The sequence below is a fragment of the Hyla sarda genome, chromosome 2 (genome assembly GCF_029499605.1).
Source record: "Hyla sarda isolate aHylSar1 chromosome 2, aHylSar1.hap1, whole genome shotgun sequence".
In the NCBI taxonomy this organism is placed as follows: domain Eukaryota; kingdom Metazoa; phylum Chordata; class Amphibia; order Anura; family Hylidae; genus Hyla; species Hyla sarda.
Window position 1 is genome coordinate 48,168,271 of NC_079190.1, and position 12,863 is coordinate 48,181,133.

The 12,863-nt window shown below is 41.0% G+C and overlaps 1 protein-coding gene across 1 annotated transcript in view; it reads right to left on the reverse strand.

Moving 5' to 3' along the window:
- The window catches only part of MICU2 (mitochondrial calcium uptake 2), a 269,219-nt gene that overhangs the window by 60,391 nt on the left and 195,965 nt on the right, over positions 1-12,863 (reverse strand). Inside the window, exon 5 of the mRNA XM_056561738.1 lies at positions 8,364-8,411. Coding sequence (XP_056417713.1) covers positions 8,364-8,411 — 48 coding nt within the window. The remainder of the gene's footprint in view (positions 1-8,363; positions 8,412-12,863) is intronic.

Consider the following 12,863-nt stretch of genomic DNA (forward strand, 5'->3'; position numbering starts at 1 on the left):
CAAGTGAGTTTCCTGAAGCAGCACAATGTCTGGGGTAAACCGTTTTAGAGCCTTCGCTTCTGAGGGGAGCGGAGGCCCTTTACATTCCAGGATACTATCTTAGCCGTTTACATCTCTTAAGAGGGAGACTCCCAAGGGAGATATAACTGGATAACAATTGGAAACATTTTGGGTTAGGTATCCTGTGACGGAAAGCAACAGCAATAAGTAGGTGTATTGAGGCCATCCCTCTACATGTGTTTGGGCGAGAGACAAGGGGGGACATGTATCATTATTTGTGTGTGGTAGAAGCATTTTACCCCTTTTCCCGAATTCTAAATTATGTGCAGAAGCGCTAAATTTATCAATCAAGTGCAATGAGCTTCATAAATTGCGGGTAAATATAGTGATCTCCTCAATCCACTCTTTGGAAAATAGATTCGATGATTTAGAGCATCTTGCTACGTTAAGTCCAAGATGGCTTATATCTGCGGAAAAAAAACTGCTCTTGTGGCAAAATTTTTGGTGTAAAGAAAAAGTACGCAGTTAATAAATCCATGTGTACTATAGATGTCACTCCAAGGTACCCTGATTCAGCCACATCCGGAGGACATGCTCTACCAAAACGTGCGCAAAAAAATTGCGCAAAAAAAGGGCTTGCGCAAAATTTTGCGCAAAAAAATACACACAAAACAGGGGTAAAATCTTTGATACATGTCCCCCAAGGTACAGAAATATAGCATACCTGAAAATGACAAAACAACCACAACATTAAACATAAATGTCTGTAAAGAGCAATGGACAAAGCTCAAAAATTACCAGCTGAAACATACAATGTGGGTGACCCACCAAAGGCCGCAAAAACTAGGGCCTCCCTCTTTGGGGTATAGGACTTTTTCGGATGATGCAGAGAGAGTAGAAAGACTAAACATAAGGGGATAGTGAGCCCCCCGCCCCTCCCCTCGGCAAGGACTTCAAGGAACTAAGGGAATAAACATGTGTATAGCAAAACATGTGCTACTGCAATCCTTTTCTGTGAGAAATACTTCATTTTCTAGAAAAATTTTAGGGCCTTGACTGAAGATAGATAGATAGATATCGATCCAAAGATAGGTGGCACTTCCACTTTAGCAATAAGTCCCGGGGTGCAAGCTGAAGACCACAGTCCCAATCGCAGACTGTGTAGATAATCCAGAAGCGAAAAAATTCCAGCACCACACCTGTTGTAAAAGTGCAAAAGATGGGATTTTATTGACCCATATCAAGTGGGTCAATAAAATCCCACCTTTTGCACTTTAACAACGGTAGATGGATAGATATGAGAGAGAGCGCGAGAGAGAGAGAGATACGAGGTAAATAGATAGATATGAGATAGATAGAAAGATTGATAGCTATATGATAGATAGTTAGTAATAGAAGCTATAAGATAACTCATAAATGCTATCAGATAATCTATATAGTAGGTCCTTGTATATAAAGATTGCAGCCGATTTGAGGACCACATCTCAGAATAATATGGCTGCTGTCCAAAGATAGTGCCAGACCTATCCACAGATTGCATGAGGTATTGTAGCTCAGACCCATTAACTTTAATGAAACTAATCTGCAAGACATAATGGACCAGTGTGGTACTGTTCCTGAAAAAAACAGCCATGTTTTTATAATGCTACACAAAGGGAACCTGTCACAGGGTACATGCTGCCCGAACCATGACAGGCTCCCCCCTCTGTACAGTGAGACACAAGATTTATGGTTCAGCATTTTAGAGGACATTGCAATTATAATTATAAAGCTTTCCGGGAATGGGGATCCTAATCATTGGTGTGGTCCCCAGCAGCTTTCCAGCTCCTCTAGGGTTCCTCTAAATGTTTCATGCTGTAAGTGATGGAATGATGGGGTTCCCTTTAAAGCATTTCCGTCACTTTAAAAAACTTTTGACACCTCACACAGATCTCCACCAATTGCATGATGGAGCCAGAAGAAGCTTGTGGCTGAGCACTTTACTGCTGACTCTGACAAACTCCATTGTAAGTCTATAGGGCTCGTCTCCTACAAGAAGTCAGATTGAGCAGGGAGCCAAGAAGTAACATGCTTAGCTGCATGCTTCTGCTGCCACTGTCTAGCGATTGGTGTCCATAATTCTTTAAGATGGCCATACACATTAGATAAAAGTTTCCTAATCCCAAGACTTTTCCAGAGGAACCATATACAGGAATGCTTCTCCAGATGTTGAAGAATTACAGTCGTCCCTTAAGTTACAATATATATAGGTTCCAGGACGAGTCCATTGTATGTGGAGACCATAACTCTATGGAAACCTGGTAATTCGTTTTGAAAGATAAATAAGTAGATAACTAATAGAGATAAAAAAAAGTCCTTACATATATAAAAAAAAAAAAAAGATCTGTTGGGAGCTGTAAATCACTGTCTATGTAGAGAACAGGAGCTTCTTCAGGGTCCTGTACAGTACATGCAATGTCCTAAAAAAGTAACATGGAGCCGCCCTCACCAGGTGTCCAAAAGAGCAGCTAACCCTGGTACAGGTAAAGAGTACAGAACATGTAATACCTCCCTGTACTGTAGGGGGCACTACCAGACACCAGTCAGTGCCTGCACTTCAGTAATACAGGGGTTTTACCAGTAAAATGCCCATTCTGATTGGTCAGTTCTTTTAGTCATTGACATGTTTCGCAGATCTGTACTGTCCGTAGCATTGTATGGTGAGTATCAAGTTACAATAATCCAGAAAAGACCATTGTATGTGGAAAATATTACCTGAGGCCATTGTTAGTAGAGAGATCACTGTACATCTGTCCTTATTCTACACTGTGCTCATTTTCATATTTTTTTGACACGCAGATCTGGACTGTCGGTAGCATTGTATGTCGAGTATGGGTTCAAGTTACAATAGTCCAGAAAAGACCATTGTATGGGGAAACTATTGTAACCTGAGACGATGTAAGTGGAGGGACCACTGTATTGGACGTGTGAAGAGTTTCTCTCTGGCAGCAGCTTATGTTCATCCTCACAAAAGTATGAATGCTCAACTGAGCGTGCATGGTTTTGGTGGCCAAACCAGCATTTGGTTATATCAAAATGTACAGCCGATGTGGCATCCCGCAAACAGGACTAGAACGCATTTGCTTTTTTTTTTTTTCTTTAGAAAAATTAAACGTCTCTCTTTAAGTGGTGGAGCTACAACGCTCAATGTGCATTACAAGAGGATAAACAAGTGCAGGTTCACGTAATCCAGATATTTAGGAAAATCTTCACATAGCAGGTGGTAAAACATCTACAATGCCCGCACATAAAACACACTCATGGAAGAAGTGAACAAATGATAAGAAAGATAAATAAACCACACAGAAGACGGCTAAACCGCAGTCTACCGTGATTTATAATGTCTATGATGCATAAATGTCAGGAGTGAAGTCATTTGCATGAGTAAATCAGATTAGGTCCGGTCTGCGGAGTGTGTGCTTCTCGGCGCAGGATCCTCACATTCCTGGCTCGCACTCCCCTTCCCATCTATATACAACCACCCTATCTCTACTAGAAGCTTATTTTATTTAGACTTTTACCCTGACTTGTCAAATTTGACAAAACTGACCTCCCACGTTAGTGCTTTGTAGACCTGTATCAGTAAGGGCCTAATACCTAATTGATAGTGGAGGTCCAATGGCTGGGACCAATACTGATCACTAAAACTAGGGTTCCTTGTCATCCGAGTGAATGGTGCAGTAGTGGGCATGCTTGCAGGGAATTAAGGTGGAAGAAGATGATCCATAAAAGAAAAACCTCTGCATCTCGGACTGACAGATCATTGCCAGTGTGACTGCTACAGGGGCTGTAAAGTTAGAGTAGTTTATAATATAGTGTCTGTACCTGTGTTTGACGACTGGTCTCGCAATTCCTATGTGATCTTTACCCTGATGCTTATTTTAAGCAGCATACAAAATGAGTGCCGTCTCAGCTTTTCCAAGGTGGCAGTGCGACCAGAGACATTACATCACTAGTCAGGTGTTCAAAGGAGCATATCTGTGCTTCAATGGGTGGAGTGACTGCTGGGTGGGATTCTCCACAGGGCTGCAGGGAATTGCAATTTCCTGCACAGCATGCAAGGCAGCTCAGCTGTGCTGCAATGGGTGGAGTGGCTGATGTGTGGGAGGGAGAAAAGTGACCTCACACTTACAAACAAGGGATCCTTGGACTTGTAGTTGGAGGGAAGGAACACGAACAGGAAATAGCCATTTCTCAAAAAGAAAGCAGCAGCGTTTTGGTAATCTGACAACAACAGCCCCAAGACAAGCACCGATCCTTCCTAAGCAGGTGCATAACTGTCTGTCAGGTAGGAACAAAAGTCACATTATGTTGGATAACCCCTTTAACATCTCAGACTAAAGTTTGCGATCTAGAAGAAGTTTACTGAAAAGACTATCCATAGGAAACCATATATATTCTTATCTAATATAGGAGTATGTTTTTCGAATGTACTGAACAGAAATGCTAGTGTTGCCTTTGTTTGGAGAATGACCAAAGTGCCACCAAGTTTGTCTGGCACTGGTTTGCTATCGAACATAGTTTTATGAAGGTTGTGGTCAAATGGGAGTCACACTGGACCCTGAAAGTTCTGACACTTAACAACAGGAATAATGCACCATTATGGAGGTGGGTGGAGGTGGGGCATCAAACCAAGAAACTTACATGATTATAAACCTATGCAACCTATTAGGAATCCACTAAAACAGGGATGTAACCTACACGTACAATCAAAATATCAGACTACATTAGCAAATATATTAATCATCACACATTCAAAATACCATATTAAACATGTTTTTATTTATTTTATTATGAGGGTAATAGAAAGTATAAAACAGAAATAAATGTGGAATGGTCTATATAGAATGCGTGCTGTACATCTAGTAGTCAAAGCAGTATATATGATAACCCCAAGGATGGTTATACACTTGTACGCTTAAATAATGTTTTATATGGCATTTTAGCATTTTAAACAAAAAGTTCAGAAAGTCTATTCATAAACTTTGTGTATAGGTCAATTAAAGTTTAAAAATGTATAAAATGATTTTAATTGTCATTCAGTATACCATAAAAATATCTGACTAAAATAGCTAATATCACTGAAGCAAAAAAATGTTTTGGCCACGACTGTACTCTTTGGTTGAGTTATCTCTGTCCTTCAAAGGGAACTCTGGGGGGGATGTTTTCAAATCAACTGGTGCCAGAAAGTTAAACAGATTTGTAAATTACTTCTATTAGAAAATCTTAATCCTTCCAGTACTTAGCTGCTGTATACTACAGAAGAAGTTGTGGTATTGTTTCCAGTCTGACTACAGTGCTCTCTGCTGACACCTCTGTCCATTTCAGGAACTGTCCAGAGCAGGAGATGTTTGCTATGGGGATTTGCTATTACTCTGGACAGTTCCTGACATGGACAGAGGTGTCACCAGAGAGTACTGTGGTCAGACCACAACTTCTTCTGTAGTATACAGCAGCTAATAAGTACTGGAAGGATTAAGATTTTTTAATAGAAGTAATTTACAAATCTGTTTAACTTTCTGGCACCAGTTGTTTTGAAAACATTTGTTTTCCACTTGTTTCCTCCTGAGTTTTTTTTTAACCAGCAACGATCAATATGATCAATGCGGGTTCAGGTTCGGCTTCTTGTCAGACAGGATACATCGCTACAGCCTGGTGAGATGAATAAGCTTGTGGACATCAAATACTAACCCCTCCACTACTTTAGGACACCAGGGAAGAAGGCCCTGACTGTTCTAACATGCTAAATCACCAGGAAGCAGGCATTAACACCTTCACTACCCTAGATCACTAGGGATGTAGGGCTTTAATTGGTCCACTGCCCTAGACCACCAGGGAAGCAGTCATTGTTCCATTACCTTAGACAATCAGGAAAGTAGGTATTAACCCCCAACTACCCTAGACCACCAGGGATGTAGGCTTTAACTGTTCCACTGCCCTAGACCACCAGGGATGTAGGCTTTAACTGTTCCACTGCCATAGACCACCAGGGAAGCAGTCACTGTTCCACTACTTTAAACAATCAGGAACCCCCAACTACTCTAGACCACTAGGGAAACAGATGATATCTGCAACACTGCCCTAGACAACCAGGGACGTGTGCATTGAATCTTCCACTACCTTAGATCATTATAGAACAGTATTTCCTGACCAGTGTGCCTCCAGCTGTTGCAAAACTTCAACTCCCAGCATGCCCAGACAGCCGTTGGCTGTCCGGGCATGCTGGGAGTTGAAGTTTTGCAACAGCTGGAGGCACACTGGTCGGGAAACACTGCCATAGGAAATTGTAAATAAGTCATGTATTTTTAATCATGAGAATTTGTTACCCACTATTCTTTGCTCACAAAAAAGAAATCACTATATGCTGATTTTTTGCAGCAAATAATGACAAGCAAATTCAATATTGGAAATTTCTGTAATAATCATAAATGGCAAATAACAGAAGCTGCAGGTGATGACAATATTAATGCCGACACTGAGAATATTTGTATTTTTCTTGACTTGTACAAAAAATCCAGGAAGTCCTAGAGGCATACTGTATATTAGGCTGCTTTCACACTATAAAATTCATCCCTTTCAAAGATCCGTTTGATGTTCCGTTATGAAAACCCTGAAAATCGGCCATTAAATGTCCGTTAGAAAATCCCATTATAGTCTATGGGATTTTTACATTATCCGTTTTAATCCGTTATAGTCCGTTATTAATAACGGACGTTATTTTGTGACGGAAGATAGTAACGGGAGAAAGTGCATGCGCTATTTCTTCCGTTCATTCTCCCGTCACAAAATAACGTCCATTATTAATAACGGACTATAACGGATTAAAACGGATAATGTAATCCCATAGACCATAATGGGATTTTCTAATGGACATTTAATGGCCGATTTTCAGGGTTTTCATAACGGAACATCAAACAGATCTTTGAAACGGATGAATTTTATAGTGTGAAAGCAGCCTAATATACAGTATGCCTCTAGGACTACCTGAATTTTTTGTACAAGTCAAGAAAAATACAAACATTCTCAGTGTCGGCATTAATATTGTCATCACCTGAAGCTTCTGTTATTTGCCATTTATGATTATTACAGAAATTTCCAATATTGAATTTGCTTGTCATTATTTGATGCAAAAAATCTGCATATAGTGATTTCTTTTTTGTGAGCAAAGAATAGTGGGTAACAAATTCTCATGATTAAAAATACATGACTTATTTACAATTTCCTATGGCAGTGTTTCCCGACCAGTGTGCCTCCAGCTGTTGCAAAACTTCAACTCCCAGCATGCCCGGACAGCCAACGGCTGTCCGGGCATGCTGGGAGTTGAAGTTTTGCAACAGCTGGAGGCACACTGGTCGGGAAATACTGTTCTATGGTGATCTAAGGTAGTGGAAGATTCAATGCACACGTCCCTGGTTGTCTAGGGCAGTGTTGCAGATAATATCTGTTTCCCTAGTGGTCTAGAGTAGTTGGGTGTTCCTGATTGTTTAAAGTAGTGGAGCAGTGACTGCTTCCCTGGTGGTCTAGGGCAGTTGAACAGTTAAAGCCTACATTCCTGGTGGTCTAGGGCAGTGGAACAGTTAAAGCCTACATCCCTGGTGGTCTAGGGTAGTTGGGGGTTAATACCTACTTTCCTGATTGTCTAAGGTGCATTCACACCACATTTTTGCAATACAGTTCCCGTATCAGGTTTTTGAAAAACGGATTCCTCAAAACCTGACTAAACTGTATCATAACATGTGTACACATTTCAACCCGTATACAGTTAAAAACCGTATACGGTTTGCAAAATGATGTCCGGTTGCATCCGTTTTGTAAGAAAAAAACGTATATGTTTTTAACTTTTCACTCCATTTTGAATAAAGTTTCACTTGTTTGATTGAAATTCCAAGAAAAACCGTATGGTGAAAACCAGATGGAACCGTATGTACATACGGTTCTGTATGGTTCCCATTGACTCCCATGTTAAAAAAAAACCGTATACGGTTTAATGCAGTTTTTCACCCGGACCAAAAAGCGTGGTAGACTCCAGATTTGGGTACAGGTAAAAAAAACTGTACAAAACCGGATGAGGTGCAAAACCGACGCAACCTGATGCATCTTTTGGCATACGGTTTTCAATGGAGAGTTAATGCATACGGTTTTCAATACGGTTCTCACATTGAAAAAGTATACGGGAACTGTATTGCAAAAACGTGGTGTGAATGCAGCCTGACAGTGATTTATTTCATACTAGATAACCATTTTGATAATAAAAGTTTGCAGAGTGAACAGACAGAGAAAGCATCCATGTATTGTTGTCCCACAAAACAATGGTCAATACCTACTTGTTAGAATGGTGAGAAGAAACAGGTACTCTGTGTATGAGATGAGCCCTGAGGAGAAGAACAGGGACATGGTAAGACAGCAGTAATAGTACCATAGCATGCAGCACAGCAGACATTCCAGACCATTCTTATTGATGACATTGCAGTTTATGTTACCTTGTCACATTTACACAAATAATGGCAGAGCAGATAAGTTTGACATTTTTCATTGTGTCATCGGTAAGGCTCAGACCGTGCAAAATCGGCCCATATGTTTGTAGTGCACTGAGCGTGATATTTTTTTTTTTCTTTTTGCTAGAATGTCAGCATCTGTTTTAAGCTTTTTATTTTTTTTTACCCAATTAAACAGAGTTACATGTATTTGTTTTATTAAGACGTCTGCACTAAATCTTTCCCGCAACACACTTTCACTATTCCCTTAGAATACGCACTGTTTATATAGATATCCATCTCCTATCTACATGAAAAGACCTAAAAATGTTAAGTGGGCCTGCAGGTAAACCCGAAAAAAAAAAAAAATAACGCCTATCAGGGCTCATGAAAGCAAACTGTAGTGCCCTTTAGCAGTGGATCTGCCATGGATTTCGGCCAATTCACGCCTTAGGGTATGCGTACGCAGCGTATTTGTTGGAAATATACTGCACAAAATACATGGCATCAATTCGGAGAGTAGCTTAAAGTGGTACTCTGCTGCTCAGCGTTTGGAAGAAACTGTTCCGAATGCTAGATCCAGCGGCGGGATTGAGGGGGTGGGGCGTGAAGTCATGAGGGGGCGGGGCTATGATGTCACAAGCTCCCGACACAGGCTTGAGCATTCGGAACAGTTTGATCCAAACGCTGAGCAGCGGAGTACCCCTGTAAGATTTCTGCTAATATATAAGCATTTTGGTCCATATATTTTGTGCCTGCTTTGGATTCAGATTAGTCCTATTTGAAGGGGCTAATCTGCATCTTGGACTTCTGACACGCTTTATGTATTTACCAATAAACATATGTGGAATAAGTGACATTCATTTCAGGGTATTTGAAATAGACAGCAAAAAAATATACACGCCACCGTCCACATCATCCCACAGTCCACATCATCCCACATGAATTACCTTTGAAAACAATTAGATGCATTAAGCTTAATTTTTTGCACAAATGCAAGAATGGGACTAAGCTGTAGTAGTACACATGACCTGTGGACATAAGTGGTGCTGTTTTTCTAGTCCTGGACAACCCCTTTAATGCTACGTGAATAGACAGACGTATGGTACAAGTATTTTATTATACATATTCTAGATCCCCAGTGGTTCTACTAAACCAAAGTTACAACACCATAGTATCTACTATGAAGTAAATTTGATTCAGCAGAAAATCTGGGTGTTATGTCCAGAATATAGACTGACAAAAACAAGTACAATATTAAAGCAACTATATCCCCTTTTGGCCCAGGCCTTCCCTTCCTGCTCCAGTAAGAGCCAGAACCCTTCATATAACACCCTATAGCTTAGCGTCCCAGCAATATGAGAGTATGAAGAGTTAGGGAAAGTGCAGGGATTTACATTAACGTTGCAATATTTACAGGGAATAGGTCACTAGATTTATGCTGCGCTATTCACCTGAAGTGAAACACAGTTTGACATTTCTCTGTACAGCTAAATAAATCACAGCCGTCTATTGAGCGAGCGCGCACAATTAGTGGCCGCTTTGAACCCACCCACACCCCCCATTATGTCTGTGACCAGTAGTGACAGAACTCAGTAGAGGGTGGGCTGAAAAATACACTCATGAATATCGCAGACTACTGGGTGCATGCTCACTCAGCAGTCTTTTATTTAAGAATATTTTTATTCATTTTGAAAATTTACAGGTCATAACAATAAGTTGGGACAACCCCCTGAACAAATCATCATGGAATTGTAGCCACTGGTACAGAGGTAAAGAAACTAAGACAATAAGAATACAAACCAAAACTAAAACCAGCAAAACAGACTCCCCCCCCCCCCCCCCAAATTAATTGGAATGGCTATCTATAAGACAAGACAACACATGAGTCCATGTACTAGGCATATGACAGTTGAGTATCGAAAAAAAAGCAATAGAAACATGAAAAGTACACTGTTTACAAGCAAGCATGGTGCACACTAGTCCATCAAAAGAGATCCCCATCTCCCCAGGGGATTTGAAGCCTCCCCAGAGAACCCGCTAGACCTCTATTTAAATACCAGGTCGTATCCAGAAAAGACCCCACCACCTGAGCTCTCTCGGAATCACTAAGAAAGGTTACTATAAACGTCTGCCAGTTTCTAAAAAAAAAAAAAAACCTTGGCCAACTTTTCCTTCATATGAGTCAATTCAGCCATGTCTATAAAGTATCTCTTATGCTGACCACCACAGAGGTGCTTTAACAGGTTATCAGCCACCAGCCTGTGGTTAAGCAGGCAACATTTTGCCACTATAGTGTCATCTGGCTTTATATGCAACAGGATAAGTTTCGAGCCAACAGGTAGAGTAACATTTAATTGATGGCTAATAAGGGCAAATTATTAAGTCCAGAATCTATGAGTAAGGGGACAGGTCACTAGTCCATAAAGATGGTCAGTCCCATGTTCCCAACAATTAGGACAATCCTCAATTCTCTCCGGCCTGTCTGGCGTGTGAGGGAAAGTAAAGCCATAAACGGCATGATGAATGATCTTGAATTGAGTTGACCTTGTCCCAACCCTCGAGGATCTGCAGAGTCAACAATAACTAAACAGGGAAGTGCACACCGATTAAGGCTCCCTACGTTTCACGTGTCTATAGAGACAAGAAAGAGTACAAATGCATACAAGAACAAAAGTTTTAAAGGAAGTAGTAGCAAATTCCTTGGATAAGCTGCCCAGTCTAGGTTGCAGGAGGGCCATAACCTGGCCATATGGTAGAAAGTGACCTGGCTTCCCAACCATGGAGGTTAAAAAGATCTGGAAAGGTAAGATAGAAGGGCTCAGAGGCAAACGATGGCATAAAGTCAATATCCCGGCTTCCCTCCACCGATCAAACATGGGATTTTCTCTGGCCAATGTAAACTCAGGATGTGTCCACAGGAGCACGTGTTTGCTTAACATGAAGGGAAGCCCTATAAGCATACAACAAGCCTTCCATGCTGCGACAGAATCATGCAAGAGAAGGCTGCCTCTCAAATCCTTCGGCATGGCTCTAAAAGGTTGTGTGGAGGAGAGTTGGCAACAACCATGGACCAAACATACCAGCCTCCAATTCCAATAGCAATTACTATTCCTCAGTCTAAACTAGGACGGTAGAGACAGGCTAAAATGTAATGTCTAATGTCTGGGAAACACACCCTCCCTTTTCCTTAGGCAGCATTAACTTCGTCAAGGATAAGTGAGGACTTTTATACGCCCAAATAAAATTTGTAAATGCAGACGTCAGAAGATTACGTTCCGATGCTTTAGTAATACTAGAATCGTCTGCAAAGGGTATAATAACTTGGAAAAGCTCAGTATTTTGACCAGATGACATCTAGCCAAGAGAGGTAAAGGCAATGTCACCCACTGGTGCAGTTCCCCTCTGTAGTCTGCTTTGATTTAGGCTAGGGTCACTCGTACAGTATTTTGCTGCATATTTTGCTGCTGCGTGTTTCCTGCCCAAAATCAGTTGCAGAAAAATATTCAGCAAAATATGGCACGTGTGACCTACCCTTACAATTTTAGTTGTACATATCTACAGAAAAATATAAAATAGGGATTCACTCTGGGTCCCCCTCACCTCGGATAGGGCAGCACAAATCTGGTGACAGTGTGTCTTTAAGACTTCTCTTATGTTAAATAGATCAAAGTATTTCAAGCCCTTCAAGAGCCAAAGAAGAGTGGAGAGTCACCTGTCCAGAATCCCATGTGGCTATTGAAAACAAGTAAGCCTGTCAGGTCACTTGATCACAACGATAACACAAATAGGTCTTTTGCCAAAAACAAGATTTTTCCCTCTCTATTCAATGTGTCATTTTCACAAGGCGATTTCTTTCGACTTCACGAACTGCAAGGTTAGAATATACTAGTGTGGTTCAGGTCGAGATTTTGGCACACACAGTGGTAGTCAGCACAAGATTATACACCATGGAGGGGGCTGAGAAGAGGCAGTGTCCTTTCATTCCTTATGTGTTTGAATACCTTGAAACACATTGCAAAGCCTAACAGGCAGTAGGGGGATTAATCACTCGATAGAAGCTTATACAGTACAGAAGACATTTCGCTGTGGCATGTTTAAACACCGCTTACAAAAACGTAAACCCCATTTACTTCCGTTTACATTGAGCCAAATTAATAGATAAAGGAAACCCATCAGTCTCTGGCACAAAGGGTGGATGCTAATAGTACTTCTGGTAGCAAAAGGAAGTGTGAATGGGATCTTAGAGGAAGCAGCAGCATTGTAAAATTGGCAATCCATGGGTGACAACCAACTGGTTTGCATTCCTAGGCTTCTGACTATCTTGTCTGCCTGGATGTGCTAGAGTAT